At 38.6% G+C, this 19,545-nt stretch overlaps 1 protein-coding gene across 1 annotated transcript; it reads left to right on the plus strand.

Annotated features, from left to right (window-relative positions):
* Positions 1 to 1,609: 1,609 nt before the first annotated feature.
* Positions 1,610 to 19,216, plus strand: nxph2a (neurexophilin 2a). Its single transcript, XM_053328726.1, has 2 exons — positions 1,610 to 1,739; positions 18,043 to 19,216. The coding sequence occupies exons 1-2, from the start codon at positions 1,695 to 1,697 to the stop codon at positions 18,787 to 18,789; spliced, it is 792 nt and encodes a 263-aa protein (XP_053184701.1). The 5' UTR covers positions 1,610 to 1,694; the 3' UTR covers positions 18,790 to 19,216.
* Positions 19,217 to 19,545: the final 329 nt, after the last annotated feature.

The raw sequence follows: 19,545 nt of genomic DNA on the forward strand, positions 1-19,545 counted from the left end.
ACAAAACTGAATGTAATTAATAAAAAGAAGAAGAAGAAGAAGAAGAAGAAGAAGAAGAAGAAGAAGAAGAAGAAGAAGAAGAAGAAGAAGAAGATGACGATGACTGCTAAGTATTACAACTGACCAATATGAACATCAGATAACAAGTTTACAATTAATTCGATACTAAAAACTCACAAAATTCATACAATATTAAATATCTTAAATTTGTCAGTAGGATTATAATTGCAGACATATGACTATCCCCACATAAAGGATCTGAGGCATTGCAATCAAACCAAAGTCTTCTGATGCAAAGAAAAGTTACAATAGTAAGGCGACACTCTCACCTTGAACTGCCTCAAGTAATGCAATCAGCAACATTTTGTTGTTTCATTGTTTCACCTTGATATTGTGACTCATTTGCCTTCAATCACTGAACTGTTGTAACAAATCTTAAATGGAGATAAAGCACTGATTAGTTGTGCAACTAGATTGTAACAGATGAAGAGTGAGATGGTTGGCTATAACCACATGATGGTGCCAAAGTCATATAGATCCCCTCAAAATACTTCTTGTCCTATCCATGAGAAAAACCACCAACAATCAGTTCAACGTTTGACCTTTTGCTGTCAACTGTGTGTGGTCAGGCGTGCTGCATCAGGCGGTTTTTTGAATGATTAAAGATCACACACAACTTTGAGGGTTAATTGCATGATTCAAAAAGTACTGACTGTGTTTGTATGTAGAAAGGCATCATTCTTTAAATTAATATACAAAAGCGTTGTTTCAAACAACAAATACATAAAGGTCGTCAAAGGACATATCAGAAAGTGTCGAGTATGGCAATATTTACTCTGGTTTGTAGTCCATGTTTATTCTTTTATCAACCAAGTGGCCTAAAACACAGTGAAACTACCCGTTCACACGTTTAAAGGGTTAAAAACGTGGACGTGTTACTGAACAAAACCTGTTAACAGTGACATCAACCCTCTTACTTGTCTCCTGCACGGAGAGAGTAAGACTTCAAAGCTAGATCTTTGGTTTGACTCTGCTCGGATGCGCGCCGACCCTCAAGTCTCCAGACTCACAGCTGAGGATTTTGCGCACTGAAATCAAGTAGAGCTGAAGAGAGCGCACAGCGAGCGGACTGCTACTGTATCTTCACTGCAGCTCTGTCTGTGGGATACGGGCTCATTTGGCTGTACTTGACACCGACATCGTATTAATACAGTTACTCGGGATTATATAGGGGAAAAGATACCTCACAGTTTATGTCGGTTTGGCTTGATTCGCAACTTAGGAGTGTTGTTTCAACTGAGCCACTATAGCTGATTCACCTGGTTTGTAGTGAAATCAAAGAGTCCCAGCTGTTCAGGGGAACATTCACTCATCGACAGCCCGAGACACGAAGACAACTGTGAGGAATTTAGGACACTCTGCCTGAAGTGGATTGAACAAGGATGATTCCCACCGCCTAAGTGAGGTATTGCATTTGAAAAAACGGTAAGAAAAAGTTCTGTCTTTTTTTTTTCAAAGATAAGATTTAAATATCCTATCCTGGGGGTTCTCTCAGATTTACATCGTGACATTTTGGACTTTTCTCGCAGGTGATCACAGCAATGTTTCAGCGGCATGTGCGTCTGCCCCTATCCAAATCTTCCAGAGAGGATTTAAGCGCCGCTCATCTTGAATAAGTCGAGAAGTCATTGAAGATGAGAGCTCTGCAAACATTCCTGTTCTTTGTCCTCCTGCACCAGGTGAGGCGTGAGGTGGCTGAATGAGAGCAACCACAAATGTAAAAATATGTCTGCACACAAAGAAGGCTTTAAAGAGAAAGTTGGCTCAAGATTGTTATGTAAAAAATAATAATAATACCCTTAAAAGACACGGGACAAAGTTATATATATATATATTTATATTTAAATGACTATTTATATATTTTGTCAGTAACTTGCAATTTACTGTAGATCTGCAACATATAGCTCCCTCAATATAACCAATAACCAATATTATCAATAACCACATAATACCAAATTCCTTGCATGAGATAAAAGTTTATAATCATGAGCAGCAAATGTGTCTGGCAGACATGAACTCTAAATTCAGTTTACACCTTTATGTTCAGAACTTAAAATAGCATCTGGCTTTATGGACATGAATTTTTAAAATCTCTTAAAACCTCAACATCTCTATACTGTATGTTTTTTATTTATTTATGCAGCCTTTTAAGAATATATTTTAGAACCAAAATAATAGTTTTTAATCCTGTTGATTTAATTTTGTAGAACATATTGTGATTTTGCCAAAGCCATAATGTAGTTGATTTATTTAATAGAATCTGATAACTTCTTATTACTATTTGGCATAGCGACTTCTCCAAGGAATGATTTGTAGTTATAGAATAAAATGTCTGAATCTGTATTTGTATGATAAAGCAACCATTTACATTACACAGTTAATGTAAGACAATGCACATTATAGCTTAGAATGAACAATTATTCATTATTCTTAATTGAGAAGTGAATTAATATAGATTAAAAAATCCATTAACTATTCACCGAACATAAACTGGTATATGATTCCTTGTCAGCATGTAAAGTTTATGGTTTATTTCCATTGTGGTGTCTTTTTATCTTTTATATTACGGCCTTTTTGATGTTGCTACTGTCACGTATGGCTCAATAAAGCCATACAAATAGAGACCTCCTCTCATTTTTGCAGCAACTGTATATCATATGAATATTTGTGGTTATCAATCGTTCTAATACATTTTGCGTGTAGGCTTGAACATAATTCAACCTCTGTGATGAAAATCCGACACAGCATCTTTGCCTCACTAAAAACTAGGCCAGAGTAAAGAAAAGAAAAAAAAAGAAAAGAAAAGAAAAAAAGACAACTGAGAACAATAAGTGAAAAACCCACAGGTTTTAATGCTTGCGCTGTTACTCCGTGATAACTTAAACAGTGTGATGAAATCACAAGTCCCTTTGAAATTATTTAATATTTACTAGAAATTGATTGTCTTAAGCTTCTGGACGTAATCTTTTTCTAGTCTAATTCTGTTTTGATTGCAGGAATAAGCTCTCCAAAGACTTCAAAAGCTTTAGGGAAATAAAAAAGTATTTTTCGCTTTTTTTATTTATTTTTTTATTCCAACAGCCGCTGATGTTCTTCATATCTGTGCTATCCTCAAAGAGACCTTCTTTAAAGATAGCCTTGAACCGTGCAGATGCAGCGGCAAAGTGCTGCCTGCCTGCTCTGGATGCTGTTGTAATCAGCCTTGCGTCAATTGGGAGCTCTGTCTCCAGAGAACGAGGCTGCTTCCCTGGAGACACTCTCTTCATATGCCTCACTGGCTTCCCTCCCAGCAGACCCACCACTGTCTGACTTGGGACATATTGGTCCTTATCAATAGTCGCCCACCCTCTGAAGAGACAAAATGTTTAAATACCAGGCCAAAGCTCAGTGAAAGCGTGAAATATGCACCAAAACGTCTCAAGCTACGAACAATCTTTCTTTTCTTTTTTTTTTTTTTACAGTAGTTCTGATCCATAGGCTAGTCATTGCGTGTTACATGTGTTAAAATTGTAAGACCAGATTTCAACCCAGGCATTATATAGTGTCACAGGATGCACCTCAGCAAACCGAGCCACCAGGATACTCTTTAATATGAAGGAAAGATGTTTATTGTTTTAAGCGAAGCGTCACTGTCTGTAGCATTCTTCAGTCATTCATGCGTGTGACCAAATGAGACACGAAAACACAAACACTTTTCTTCTTCTTACTCCTTTACTGTTTCTCTCCCTCTGTCTCTCTCTCACACACGCACACACACGCACACACACACACACACACACACACACACAAACACACACACATATGCACAAACACACACACGTATAGAAACATTCAGAACATGAATCAAACAGTGAAAATGTAACCCCAGCCACAGCATCTGTGCCATACCCCAGGGACAAATAAGAGGGTCAAAGCCATCCTGGGAGAACCCATTCTTCCCCATGACATCTGCTGCAGTTATCCTTTGTGCAATGACAGCAGAACAATGTAGATGAAGATGAAACATACTTGAGAGCTCTGCACTCTGCCATCTCCCCCTGCCTGTCCTGCCCTGCCTTTATTCCACAGATTGCATGCAGGGGAAGTGGGTTTTTCAACGCTGCTCGGGATTAAGTGTGAGAAGACGTTGGCAAAGTCTATTACGCCTTTGTATCTTATTGCTCTTTGGTATTAGTATGTCATGACAAGGCATCTATGTGGACCATGTCAAGAGGATCAGTGGTGGCGTTAAATGTAGAGCTACCTCCTATGTTACCGTAACGCCGCCCGGGGTCAGGCTGAGCAAGGCTGGTGCGAGCATTTTGATAGAAGGGTATGACGCATTAAAGAGACAAAGCTGAGCTTGTTACTAGTAAGCTGAACGTGTCTTGTCCCCTGGATCCGCTACATGCTCGGAGTTCATCCCCAACTTTGATGTGTACTGATTTAAAGGATTACAAGTGATTTCTCACAGGATTTAGCATTAATTTGAGCAGTTATTTATTTATTTATTAACATGGAGTTACTTGACTATTTATCTGTCCATCTGTCTGTCAGTGAAAGTGAGAAATCATTACAACAAGTGAGAAAGTGAATTTGTTTTGGTTCAATTTTAGCTGCTAATATTCTTGTAAAAATGTGCCAAAGGATTTTTTCCCACTTTTTTCTCTGCAGTGCTGGAGTGAGACAGTGAGGCTCTATTCAAAGTCAAAAAGGGCTCTGGCAAGGACAACAGTTTTATCCCTGTCTTCATAACAAAACACAAATTCTACATAAATTCCCTCTCTGAGGGCTCTTTAACCCTTTTCCCCTTCCCTATGCTCAATTAGGTTTGGTTTTATTATTTATTTATTGTATATTTAAAGGCAACTAACACTGGGAAGTGTAATAAAATGTACAGTGGGGGGATTAGGAGCAGCTCTTTAATCTCACGCTTCTGATAATACTGCATGGGCTGATTGATTAGTTTTTCAGGAAGCTTATGTCAGAAAAACCTAATCCGTCTTTGGATTGTGCCAGCCTTGTAAGGTTTTCCGCGCCGCCACTTTATCATGGCGGCGAATTACAGAGCTGCTGGGCTGTGATAAGGTCCTAGTCTCTTTTACAGACCCCACTACCCAACCCCTGCACCCCCCCTTTCCCTCTGGACAATAAAAAAATGTGTTTATATTCTTCACATCCCTGCTCTGCCTGGTCTTCACATCAACCTCTCCCAGGATTTGCCTTGTAAGAAAGAGAGAAAAAAGAGTGGAACTTAAGTCTTCAAAAATCCACCAGAGAAATTGGGTGGGGAGCGAGAAAAATATGAGAGAAAATGGCAGGCAGACCAGTAGAAATTTCTGTGGAAGTGATTAAACATGGATTGACAGAGTGAAGGGGCCTTGTATGCATGTGCTGCCTTCCAGGAATCATTTTGGAGCTTACATGGTGCTGATGTGTATCTGTGCTCATATTGGGGTCACAATCTTTCTAGCCAGAAGGCTTGACTAGATAATCCCTCATAAACAATACTGTCTGTGGCATTTGCAGTTGTCTCAGACCTCCAAAGGAAAGGTTGTCATTTCTCCGGGTTAAATCCCTCAAATGTATCTCACAGCCACTACAGGTTGTATTGACTATACTGAGACTTGCAACCTATTCCTTTGTCAATCATCAATCATAATTGTGTGTACAAGCAATCAATCTATGATAAAGGTCCTAAAGTGAAGAGAAAGAAGTTCCAAGTGATTGATAGGTGTGACACAATTGCCCTTTGCATTGACAATAACCCTCATCTGGCTGCTGGATGGACCATTAAAGACTTAAGTCAAACAATTATGAGCAGCACAATTACTTTCCCCCAGCTCCTCTTGTGACGTGAGGTTTTCAGGATGAAGTGAAGTGCTGAGCTCTCTAAGAGCAAGTCACACTCACTCTGACTGTTCTGGTGTAGGAAACATTATGCGTAATATGATGTTGAGTAGGCTGTGGTGTCTGAGGCTACAGCCCTGAATGCTTCATGAATAGCACCGGATCTAAAAAATGCCAAAAAATCCAACAACCCCAAAACTCTAAACCACACGAAACAAAGCAAAACATACAGTATATACATATGTATGGATAAATATGTTATAAATATTTTTGATCAAAAGTGTTGTCAAAAACCATCTCTTTGGCCCGCTGTGTGTCATTCAAGTGGCAGATCTGCTTCACACTACTGGGCATGCATGCATTTTGTTTCAGCGCAAGAAAGAAAAAAAGAGAGTCTGCTCCAGTTACAGGGCTTGTCATTGTTGCCATTTTGTGGTAGCTAGCTAGCTAATTCACTCAGGCAAGCCTTGAAGGCTATGGATATAAGAAGCTTTTTCAAAAAGAAAAGGGATGAAGGCAACAAGACGCAGGCAAGGTTAGAGGAGGTGGAGGTGGAGTTCTCTCCTGTTGCTGTAGCAGCAGATGAGTCATCTGCAAGCTCTGGTTGCTGAAGAAGAAGGCTCTTCTCAAATGTTTTTGTCACAAGGCCACACAATTTATTAAAACAAGTATTTCTAAGGCATACCTTTACATATCATTATAGCTACTATATGTAAATCATCATAAATAAGACTAATTCCAAGGCACAACAGTGTGCGACTGCACACAGTTTGAGAGCCACTGGTCTAGTAAGCCTGCACTCAGTGTGATGGACTAGTGACATTAGTGGTGTTTTGTATTATCTGATATTGGTTGGTGTGTTCAAATAATTGGTTAGTCTTTGTATAAAATACATTGATAACGTGTTTATGATCTAATCATCATATCAAAAAATTAGAGATTTGGTTAGTTTTTGGTCAGCATACGCTGATTGCATCCTTTTATGAGCAGGATAGAAGATAGAGCAGAGTAGAGGAGATGAGACACCAAAAGAGCAACTGGAGAGCTGAAGAAGAGGAGAGTATGAGATAGACAGATAAAACCCAGAGTGAATACAGTTTGTCAGTTCAAATTTGTCACAGTTTAGAAGGAACCCTTGTCAACAGAATCAGGAGCTATGGGACCAATGGTAGCAATCTACCATGTGTCTTACATTTTATATTAATTTCACTCTGAAATAACTTGAAAAAGACACAATTATTCAGTGAAAAGCTAAAGATTTCCAGGTTGAGCTATGCCCCTAATGTTTCACGATCCTAACAATACCTCTGATGTTGAGTTTCCTGATCTTGGTCCACAGCTATGAATTTTTATAGGCGATGTGCAGCCTGAGGCAGTCTCAGGTCTGAAGGCTCCGCTACCCACTATAGCATTGTCATTATTGCTCTGCAGGGTCAGAACCTCACTGTTTAGTAACTTTTTTACTGTCAGCGTTGCCTTTCAGTGATGTGCTGCAACAAAACAAAATGTAGACAAGAGTTTATATAAATCAGGTTTTTGTCTAAATCATCTGAGGAATCGTGGTGTCACTTCAAAAAAAAAATGTTTGCGTAACAATCCAGTATTGAAAACCACATAGTTGTCTTGTTTCTGTTCAGTCATTACTTCTCCTTCATGTCAGAACTACCAAACCACGATAAGCTGCGTAATCACATAAAACCATGACTAGCCAGGCACAGTAGTAAAGTTTTTGCCTTTGAAGACTTTCATATTTCTCAAACACTCTGACATACAAAGTTCCTAATTACTACCTGGTTTGGTACTTGGAGAAGGCAATCACACAACATGTCAGAGCCTGGAAAAATGATTGACCTCTTTAATTAAAACCGCATTGCTTTTCTGTAACAGGCAAGGTGTGACAGCTTTAGAATAAGTACAGTAAATCTCCCTTCTGATTATTCTCAGTTTTGCATTTCCTCCTCTGTGTCTGGGCTTTGAGGCCTTTCTTTTCAGCTTGTCATTTCCAGCCCTAACAAAGCACTGTCAGCTCCCCTCTGTCTTTGTATATTTCTTGTGAAGTACCTGTCTTCAGAGCTACTCGGAGAAAAAGGAAGCAACGTTGTTTCTACTCTTGTTTCTTCTTCAAAGGGAGCTGTTTCTGTGAAATCAGCCACGGCACAATCTGCTCTGAGAACAGAAACATTTGCTCTGTCAAATTCAGTGGATGTACGCTTGAGCAAATCAAGCAAAAACATTTTGAATAAAATACCCAAATCATTCGCAGCATGGATTTAAAGAGAGGAAAAAACAAAGCTGAAGTTGTTACAAACCAAAAAAGAAAAGAAAGAAAGAAAGCTCAGTTTAGATTATGTTTTCCTAAGAGGAAGTGACAAAACTAAAACAGGAACCCTGAAGTATTAACATGCAATGCCTTCTTAAGTATTAGCTGAATAGTTTTACAAGCACGTTTACCATTGTTGGCCAGAGAGGAAGGTGTTTAAAATTGGTGAAGAGAATGATAATTACATTGAGTCCAATGTGTTTTGTAGAATGATCTTCCTGAATCCCTTTTATCAGGCACACGGAGGTGTGCTGCAGGTGTCAGGAGCCTGGAAAAGAGTTGGCGCTTTGACCATGTAAGGGGATTATGAAACTGATGATGCATTGAAAGGTAACGCCTGCCTAAAAGTGAAGTGTTCAGGGCTTTACTGCTGTCACATGTGGCAGGTGCTGAGATAACACAAGTATCCAGATTACCTGGAGGCTCTCGTCCCAGAGCCTCCATGCACAGTCCTTCTCTCCTGGTGGGATCACTATTAACACTTTGTGAACACCTAACATCATCGCTGCATTTAAATGTTCCACACCAATAAAACCCTCAAGCCTTGACACCCAAAGGTGAAAATCATATTATAATGATCCCTGCAGATAAATCACTAACTGACAGTAGACGCTGTGGATTCATGCAACCATACAATCTAGATTTTTATAGATTTTATTGATGCAAGGAGAGCATTTGGATCCATAGTACATATGCATAAAATGATAGCTTCTTCTCAGGTCTGTTGATTTACTAATTTGCCAAAGTCACTGATGCTTGTAAATATAAATGCAGTTGTATTTGATCATTTTTGCCACTATGAAGTAGATGTTGCAGCTTTTCTTGCTTTAAACAGCTGAAAATAGTCATGGAATGTAATTAAATACATTTACTAAATACATTTTACTACAAATTTTAAGTATTTGTACATCAGTTAAGTAGTTTATACTGTATTGCAGCTACTATACAGTATAAGCAAGTATTGTACTTTGTGCTTAGTTAAATTCTCTGCAAACTATACTTACTGTACTTGTTACTTTGCAGATAAGATTTTTTAATAGAAATGTAAGTAAACATGATGCACTGCAATAGATAAACAACCCAAAAGTATGTAAAATATATATATATATATCAGATGTCTCAGGACCAGCCACTGTTCAACATTAAAATGCTTTATGTTCTTGCATTACTAATACACAAACAATAATACAGTATAATACAATGCTGACAGGGCCATTCTGCATAATCTTTTGATATCTTAAATATATTTTATGATAATATGTTGCTATTTCTGCTTAATTAAGAAATTCAAAGTCCAAGTCAAATTTTCACTTGCAATGAAGTGATGAAGTGTTTTTACAGTGTGATATTGCTGCTGGTAATTGAAGGTCTTGAATTATCTGTCTGAAAACCTCAAAATAATACACTAATTAGTAATGAAATGGGTTTCAGTTTTAGTGTCCCATAACCTTTATGCTAAGTGGTCAAGTTTATAATTTTTTGGCTACACTTTAGCAAAGCTGCTATTAGCTTTAGTCTAAAAAGGGTCACAGGGATTTTTATTTTAAACACAAATATGACTATACTAACTCCTGAGTGTAAGTAATGACTGAGAATGTTTCTACAGTACACCTTCAGTTCCTGCTGCATGAAAGTGAGCAGAAGCAATCTGTCTTTAATATTAAAGCAATAATACAGGAGTACCTTGCTGTGTGCATCAGGTGTAGCTGCTTTCTATGGCTTATGTTAAATTGGTTGGTTTGCACAGTAAATAGTCTGGCCTCCTTGCAATGCCACATTTTGGCATCTGATTGCCTCTAACCAGCTCTATGGTATTGCACTGATAGAAATTCTAAGTTCAGCAAATCTGTGTTGTCAGGAGATCTGATATTTTTTCCCCAGCAGAAAACAGATGATACATATGACATGTGACCTTGATGGGGACTTTTAACCAGCTGCTAATTGAAATATATAAAAGGCCAAGCATTTCAGTTGATGTGATACTTTGAGAGGTCTGGGAGTGCTATTTCAGGAAATACTGGTGCTCATTAGAATCCAAACAAACTGTGTCACTAAGGTCAGCGCTAACTGTGGTATAATTTCCTGCAATCTGTTCTGTTTATTGAGAGAAAACTGAAGCATGTTTTTACAGTACAGTTTGCAGCTTCCATACAGCAGTTGAGATAACTGCTTGTGATTTCTGTAGTTTAGTGTTTTGCTTCCTGTAGGGACATGCTCCCTGATGATACTGAGGACTTCACTATGAAGATAGGGGATTCATACAAACATCATTACTAGTGGATGTTTTTTAAGCTTAGAAAAAGGTGATGTTCAGTCAGTGTCAGTAGCTGGGAGGAGGGGAAAAGAGGACCCTGTGTGACTGAGCAAGAAAAAAAGTACACTGACACTATAAACATGACTAATAAGTCATATTATATGATTTATACTTGCCAAAGGAGGGTTATTTCCTGTAATTTATGCTAATCGTAGAATGCAAGCAGCCCAGAGTGACATAATTAGCACTCAAATAATATTTTGCCAAAGTATGTGTGTGAAAACGCCCCCAAACATATAGTAGTCAATTTTATTTAAAGAGAGGCACTGATGCATTATAACAGACAATAAAATGGTTGGGCTTGTATGGACAGACTCTTCATTGAAAACTCTGCATTGTTATAATATCTCGGAAAATAGGCAGAATTCAGTGTTGAAAGCTTATTGTCCTTCACAAGAGAGAGGTCAAAGGTCAAGCTGCTGACAAGGACACATGATTTAGTATCTAAAACCTTAAAAGCAGACAGTACTAAATAATACCTGGCAGACCTCAGAGCCCAAAGACTTGGTTTATGTTTTTGTTTGTCTGCGTGGCGTACTTTGGCATTCATCTTATGATGACCGACTACACATCTGAATATTCTGTACTTTTGTGGTGCTGAAGGAAAAGAGGTAGCTCTGAATAACAATTAACCAACTGAAAAAAACGTCCGCACGAGCACATGGATTCAACCTGTACAGCCATGTGCATGCCACAGTTTTCACTGCACATTTAGTGTGAATAGGGAAAATGAATTTACAAAATTATTATTCAGTGTGTGTTCCTACACCAAAAGTTCACTAAAGTTTGATGTTCACAGCTTTGTTTTCAAGGCTAATCATTCTAATAATGGATACTTCCCCACTCTCTCCCTGAGCATCTACACTAGATAGCGTTTGCACCCTGTTACATATTATGTTTCATGGCAATGCCATAACACTCCTCAGGTTTCTCTAGCACATCTGTCAACAGTAAAAGAGCCGAAAAGACGAGATAAAGAAGTGGTGATACCACTGGGATTACTGTGATGAAAACATCAGCATCACTTTTTTGAGCTTGTCATACCCTTTCCTCTCACCTGCACAATGTGTTTAGACAGTTAGAAGCTGAGTGATGAGTTGTTGAGGCCCTTAGAGGTCCCAAATGTGATTATAAGGATGTACATTAGTTACTGGCTGCTCTAAATATTCATAACACATTATCACATGATAATATGTCCATTATGTAGACTTAATCCACAAATTAAATACTGGATCTATAACATCTTGAGTCTTAAAATATTACAGGCCGTCTCATTCTGAAAGAGGTCAGGTGGTAATGGCCTGAAGGATTATACTGTAGAGGGGAGGTATGTTACATGCACCCACACACACTAACGGTAGCTGTCTATGATTGGTAAGGTGCCCCCGGTGTGGATTTGCTGTTGCGATCCACCACAGAGCTGAAGCACCTGCCATGTGTTTCCCTGGACGGCCTCTGATTAAAAGTGATGGCTTTGGAGCGTGAGGCTGTTCCAGCGATCAGAGCAGCAATCTATTCTTCAGCAGCGTGTAGACTCTCACTCTGGGCTGCCTAAGCGCCTCCAGGGCCTTCTCTCCTGGAACCGGCTCTGGGTGTGAATCATTACAAATGATATGCCCTATAACGTCTAGAAGAAGATGGCTGGGGAAGGATGTGGGGCAGGGGATTGTAGGCTGACAATGGTTTTAATGTGAGTGGAGCTGCTTGTCATGTTGGATGCTTGAAAGCAAGAGGCTGCAGTCAATCTAGCTCTGCCACAATCTGTGGCCTAATGCTAGCAGCATGAGCTGTGCATCTTTAATACAGCAGGTGTTGTGTTGCAATAGCACTGGGAGAGTATTACGAAAGGTAGTGGTGAAGCTGGAGTAATTTCCATGGGAGGTCCAGATTTTTACTACGTAGAAACGCATCAAGTTAATGAAGCTTCAGACACAGAAAATTAGCAGAGAAATGAATTGCACCACCAAAGTGAGGTCAATTTGCACAGATAAATCCATGAAGAACAGTGGAGTGCATCATTGGAGCTACTCTGCTTGCACTGATGAGCAGGTTAATTGCCCATTTTGTTTATTGTGAGAAAGATGCCTGAAACCAATTTTCCCCAGACACATATTCCAACCTTATGTGCTGGAAAGAAATCAACTATGGAAAACTCAAAAACAGATTATTTTAGGCTTACTGAAACAAGGATCTTGGCAACGAAGAGGATGCAGAGGCTCTCAACACAAAACAAAAAAAGGGACAATAAGAAACAGAAAAGCAGATCTCTGATCATGAGTGCTAGACCACATTGACAACTGTGCCAGGTTGAGAGAGATTCCATCACATTTCATCGCCGCCATCAAAACAACACTGTAGCCTTGCCTGCGGCCCCGAGCCCATCACAGCCGAGTACAATGTCGCCGGCTGCTCACTGCAAATGCATTTTAATGGCATCTCTTCAGATGATCCAGAAGCCAGATGTCACTGGCTTCTTAATAACTTTCTAGAGGCTAGTTCTGGTCACTGTGGCAATTACCTTTATGTCAGGCCTCTAAAAGATATGTCTACCCACGGGACAAGCAGGCAGCCAGCTTCATAATGCTCATTACAGAAGAATGTCGAGGCTGATTCATCCTGACTCAGAGTGCGGCAAGCTGCTGCTCAGGCCACTGTCAGTATTTAAGATCCATTAATACCTCTGGATAGAATTGATTGACACAAAACCACACGTACAGTACATGTGCAGTAAGGATGGCACCTTTACAAATCATAATCTTTTAATACTCAAGTGATTTAGTGGATGCACTGTGGAGAAGATATGTGACACACCTACATAGACTTACATAGAAATACATATAGAAAATATATATTAAACAAGAAGAGAGTATTTTTAATGGGTAATATATACCATAGATATCTAAAATCCTGTTCACACCAGCAGGTTTTTGTCAAGGCAATTAGTGAAAAGACTAAGAGAAAGATGAGCCCACCTTAAGTAACAAAATCTGCTATTTATTCCACACCCAAGATGCGTAGAAAAAAAGTGATATTCATGACAGTACAAACACCATTTAAGGTTTTTTTTTTTGTTTTTTTTTAGAGCATAAACAATTTTACAATAATAATTTACCAGTATTAACTTTTTATCATGAACCCAAAAGTCAACAACTGTGGTTCCTTAAATTTGATACATTTTTATGATTGAAAAACAAACTTCCTCTCTGGTGCACAAACTATATATGAAAATGACATCAAACAGAAATTACTCCTCATTTATTGGCTGACATTTAAGCCAGAATTGATATATCTGTAGTCATCTAAAATCAGCTGATAATATTTACCTTTCTCAATTTCCTGCTCCAGTATAAAAACATTTGACACAACTAATCCTACTAATGCTAATGTTAGATCAGACAAAATACTTCATATTTACTGATCTAAACTTTTGTGTCAGGGAATCACACATTGTAGGGAATTCTACAATTGACTGCTAACCATGACTGCAACAATCATTATGATAACTTGAACTTAAGTTGAGAATTTTAGGTCGAAAATCATTATTATCATTATCATTTTAATTATTATTATTATCATTATTTGATAAATAGTGCATTAAATCTACTTTCTGCCATTTTCATGTGTTTGAATTTTACTGAAAGTGTTAAATTTCCTGACCTGGCTTCAAAAATTCCCACAATAGAATAAAAAAGTTTGTGTCTATGACACACATTACATTACATTATTTTTTTTGTAATAAATCTCACAATGCAATAAAAAAGTTTGTGTCTATGACACACATTACATTACATTATTTTTTGTAATAAATCTCATAATGCAATGTTTTGAGATTTGTAAATACAACACCCAATTTGTCAGTGGTAATACAAAATGACAGTTATTAATATATGTGATAAATCTGTATTTAGTAATCACTTTGTATATACATACATACACATATATATATATATATATATATATATATATATATATATATAGAGAGAGAGAGAGATTTCAGCTTTTAGATATATTTAGTGTTTTGATCTAAATGAGGGGAAATACAGTATGCATGTTCACGTAAAACAAAACTGCACAAATTGAAGATACTGAATATCAGTGCATTCAGTATGAAAGCAGTTTCTATGTGAATATATGTGGATCTCCATTAAATTCACTAACATGATTCATAATTCACTCACCTTTACTGTATGTTTACTGCTAAATCACTCCTCTCTACTACTCTTTTATAAGACACATACAGCTTTGACTGCTGCAGTATAGCTGTAATATCTTTGCAGAGGGGTGTAAGGTTCATGCACAGCCCTGTGTTTTGTGTTTAGGACATGCAGGAAAAGGAAGAAGCTAAACCATACAGGCAGGTATCAGCAATGTTTAGCACTAGTCACTTTGCCTGGTGCTGTTGAAATGAGGTCTGGTGTTTTCAGCTCTATAAGTCTGCAGTTATTATCATAATAATGTCTTGTTTCAAGTCGCCCCGAAATGCCTCTAGCACAGCAGCACCGATTAACAAATCTTAATTAAGCTTTTGTAGATTCTCCTTCATGAGACCTTGCCTCATTTTTTTCTCCACAGCGTCTTGTTGTACAAAAACTCCTGATTCCTTTAGTCTCTTTTCAAGAGACACCACAGCCGCCTAAATGAACGAGGTGCGTTAATGTGTGTGCAGGGAGACAGCGAGAGAGAAAGAAACCAAAGCTTATGTGTCAGTGCAAGCTTTCAAGTTCCCAGTGCTTCATCTCTCTCGGGGCATTTAAGTATTAGATATCCCTCTCCTGATCCCCCCGTTGTCACAGCAATTTCCCCAGTTGCTCATCATACTTAAACTCCTCTCTCATTTCCATTATAATCATCCCATACAAAGCTCACCTGAGATTTACACTAAAAGACAAAATTTGGTTTCACCTCTGAATCTGCACAGCATGACACCCTATGGGTAACAGATATAACAGTTTATGCTGGTGAGAGGATGAGTGCCACGTTTTACTTGTTCACAGCAGTGAATAAATGTCCCTAATGGGAGTCCACAGTCACACAGATTTTATGTTCAGCGTAGCTTGCTATTGTGATGTTGTAAGAGACATATAAAATTAACAGTGGAGCTCACACGAGGTATTACTAAGCGACAGTAGCAGTGAGGAAGCACCATCGCTGGAATTGGTTGATTAAATGACTGTGGATGTGATGAGCTACACAGAGGGACATTATTACAGTGTTGTCATTCATCCGTGTTTACAGGGAGCAACTGTCTTAATTAAGCATTGTGAGGGTCGATAGATGGGCCAGGCTCACTGTCCATGGGAGACACATTGATTTCACATTATATATCCAGATAGCCGAGCCATTATGTCCTGTCTGTTACACTAAGTGTCTCTATGAAGCATAGTAAAGAAAAGCTCTAATTATAAGACACACAGTTGCACAGCGTTTTATGTACATTTACATTCTAATGACTCATACACTTTCACATGGCCATATTAAAGGTTTATAGGAATGTGATGGGTGTAATGCTGTGGCAAAACAAATTGTAGCAGACAGACCTAGTTTGTTAGCTTTGTACACATGTGCTTCAGTTAGGCTTACAGCAAAATTATAATTAGTCTGGAAGTTGTGCGCCGCAGCTCAGTGAGAATTCAAACAGCCGCTGCTCGGTGCTTTCAACATCTGCTTCTCTCAGTGATCCCTACAACTGGGCCTGGGGAAAGCCGGCACTCCTAATTACTAATAAAACTAGCTAAGCTTATTGCCGTGAATTATTAAAGCTTTATCTGAAGTGGACCAGGAATCGCTCCCGAAGCTAAAAGGCTTTGAGGTACAAGGAGGGATCACAGTTCATTGCTGCGTCTGGATTAGCACTTAGCACTTACTTTACCATACGAGAAGCCTGTTTTATCATTGGGAACCATTACAAGTCAAAGTTCATATGCATAGAATATCTAAGAATAGCCCTGGTGATCTGGGACCAGCTCACATGGTAAATCCAGGGGATTTTCATTGTCATGTAATCTGACAAGTCGTCCTTAAATATTAGAAGCTTAATGCAAATGCGAGCCCAGCTGGAGTTCATCATGCATCCAGAATCATTCCCTTTTTTCTGAGTTATGAATTTCTTATTTTTATTTTTTACCATATTTTGTGCTACAAGTGTCTGGAAACACTTTCAGTTTTCAGTCACAAGTTTTGTGCTTTTTTTTACTTTTTACTTACTACTTTCTTTTAGTCGCATTTATTCATACAACTAAGTTACAATTGATGCTATTTTGTGTGTAGTTACTTTTACTGAAACTACAGTACAAAACAGTATTGGATCATAAATGCAAAGAAATATTTCAAACTAATGCCTAAGTCTACTCAAACTCCTTGACCAACCTCATCTGTTCTCTTTTCATGCTGCTATGTGGGAAGTAATGTCAGGGCAATGCCATTCACTCTCTGTACTGTAGTATTTTTTGGTTTGCTTTTTAATTATAGTCAGATGCTGCAAAACTGACAGGTGATATTTACTGTTTACACCAGTGCCGAAGTCTGTTAAAATGTATTCAACAATGCAATCTGAAAATGAGTGTGTGTGGGACGCTCACAACTTAGAAAATGTAGATTTTTTTCTTCATTTTGCATAGTTTTTAAGGAATGTTTAGAATGTGTATTTGTAAAAACTGAATATTAGTACATTTAAGCAGTTATTGACATTTATCTACTTGTTATCACATATTTTGCTGTTTTTGCAGTTACTTAATTCAGTCAGCAATCACTTAAATCATGCTCAGTGCCATATTTTCCTGCATTCAGTATCTTGTAGACAGGTGTCTCAGTGATGGAAACACCCATTTGATAAATCTCCTCGTTTAGTAGTGAATAAATTCCTTTGACCCGATTTTAAAACGGTGTTGTTGTTGGTGGTGGTGTAATTTCAATATGGCAACTTGAGTAATTCAATAAATGTTTTTATGCTAAGGAATCAAGTGGCTTTTTGTGTATTCTGAATAAAATGTCATCCTTCCAATTACAGAGCACTCCTTCAGCATCTATTTGAAGTGCAAACAAACACATTTTTTCCCACGGGTACCATTTGTGTAGTTCAGTGTTTCCTTAAGTAAATCTTAACTTGTGTGACAAGGTGCTTCATGCTCACTGTGGGTTTTTTCTCTCTAATTTTAGAGCTGAAGTGCTTGTTTTCCGTCCTTAGTATTTAATTTCTGCTGCTGTGTTTTTACAGTGCAATCACCAAAATTTAAGATTTCCTGTCTGTGAAAGATATCACTGTGTGTAAACTACATTGTGCTTTTAAAAAAAAAACATTTTTTGAGCAAACTGAAAACATTAAATACATTTCTGTGTGTGCACCAGTGGATGTTTTCTTTGAAAGACCAACCAGAAATACAATGTTTGTAGCACAACCCTAAAACACTTGGGTATATATTGCATAATTATTGTGTTACATTGCATAGTCACATTTAAAAAAAAGGTTTTTATGTCACCTAATGCTCTTTTTCTGTTTGCCTCTGCTCTGTTCTTTCTGAAGGTCACATGCAGGAAAGTGCGTGGAGGAGCCACAGAGCTCATTGAGTGGGGGGACAGAGTTAATGAACAGAAGACTTCTCCCATGGGGGCGAGTCCACAGATCCTCAACCCCCTGCGTTTGTTTGCCAGGGGCTCCCCGGGGTTCAAGAGCAACATGAGGGAAGTGACATATTTACAGAACATGGAGGACTTCTGGGACTGGTTATCTAACCAGACAGATGTTCAGGGTGCACAGGCCAGAACTAAACGCAGGCCCATTGTCAAGACCGGCAAGTTCAAAAAGATGTTCGGGTGGGGGGACTTCCACTCCAACATTAAGACTGTCAAACTAAACCTGCTGATCACAGGGAAGATCGTGGACCACGGGAATGGCACTTTTAGCGTTTACTTCCGCCACAACTCCACAGGCCTAGGAAATGTGTCAGTCAGCCTGGTGCCGCCCTCCAAGGTGGTGGAGTTTGAGATCGCCCAGCAGTCCACATTGGAGACCAAAGACACCAAATCATTCAATTGTCGCATTGAGTATGAGAAGACAGACCGCAGCAAGAAAAATACCCATTGCAGCCATGACCCATCCAAGGGGTGTTATCAGGAGCAGACGCAGAGCCACGTGTCCTGGCTGTGCTCAAAACCCTTCAAAGTCATATGCATCTATATAGCCTTTTACAGTGAAGACTATAAACTGGTGCAGAAAGTATGCCCTGACTACAACTACCATAGTGACACACCGTACTCCTCCACAGGATGACCTAGCTGTTGTTAGTATGCATCAATCTTTTGTTTTACCATTAAACAATGTAAATGTCAACCTCTTAGTCCCCAAACACCTAAATACCTGAGCCAGTTTGCTGGAAGTGCAACCTGTAATAGGGCACCCACTGGAGGGATTTGGTGCATTATTACAAAGGTTTTGTATATAATTCAGACAAGTATAAAGCTCTAACACTTCAGATAGTTAGGTGTCCAGGGACTTGGTTTAAGGGGTTGACTTGGGATTCAGAGCTAGCTACCAACCCTGGGTGATTCCTCCCCATCACAACAGCACATGTTCTCTGTAAACCACTAGTAATTAGTATGTTGTCCAGATGTTTTCTTTAAGGCTAGACCATAGGCAAGCAGCCTCCCAGTTGGAAGTACATCACTGGCGTCTGTGCCAGTGCTGCACTGATGCTAACATTGTCAAGTTATTCCCTCAACTCATTTAATCCTTGTGCCTCACTTTAATGGAACAGTCATTTTTGACCGGGAACACAAAATTGTTTAACATGAAACGAACACAACATCAGGGTTAAAAAAAGTTGCAATGATGTTTTTAAAAGACAAGAATGTCCATGTCAAAAAACTGCCATAAAAATATATTAATACTATTTCCACTTTCACTGAGTTAAATCTTTTAACCAGGTTCAGTCCTGATCATCACCACCAAATATTCATTCATTTTCAGAATTTTAACAATTTAAATGCCAATTTGTTTACATAATGACACTGCTGTTTTTTTAATGAG

The sequence above is a fragment of the Scomber japonicus genome, chromosome 11, assembly GCF_027409825.1.
Source record: "Scomber japonicus isolate fScoJap1 chromosome 11, fScoJap1.pri, whole genome shotgun sequence".
NCBI lineage: Eukaryota > Metazoa > Chordata > Actinopteri > Scombriformes > Scombridae > Scomber > Scomber japonicus.

Bases quoted from the DNA above. Each gene is read 5' to 3' on its own strand.
- nxph2a (XM_053328726.1), top strand. From the start codon at position 1,695: ATGAGAGCTCTGCAAACATTCCTGTTCTTTGTCCTCCTGCACCAG. The intron at 1,740-18,042 runs GTGAGGCGTGAG...TTCTTTCTGAAG, and splicing joins TCTTTGTCCTCCTGCACCAG to GTCACATGCAGGAAAGTGCG.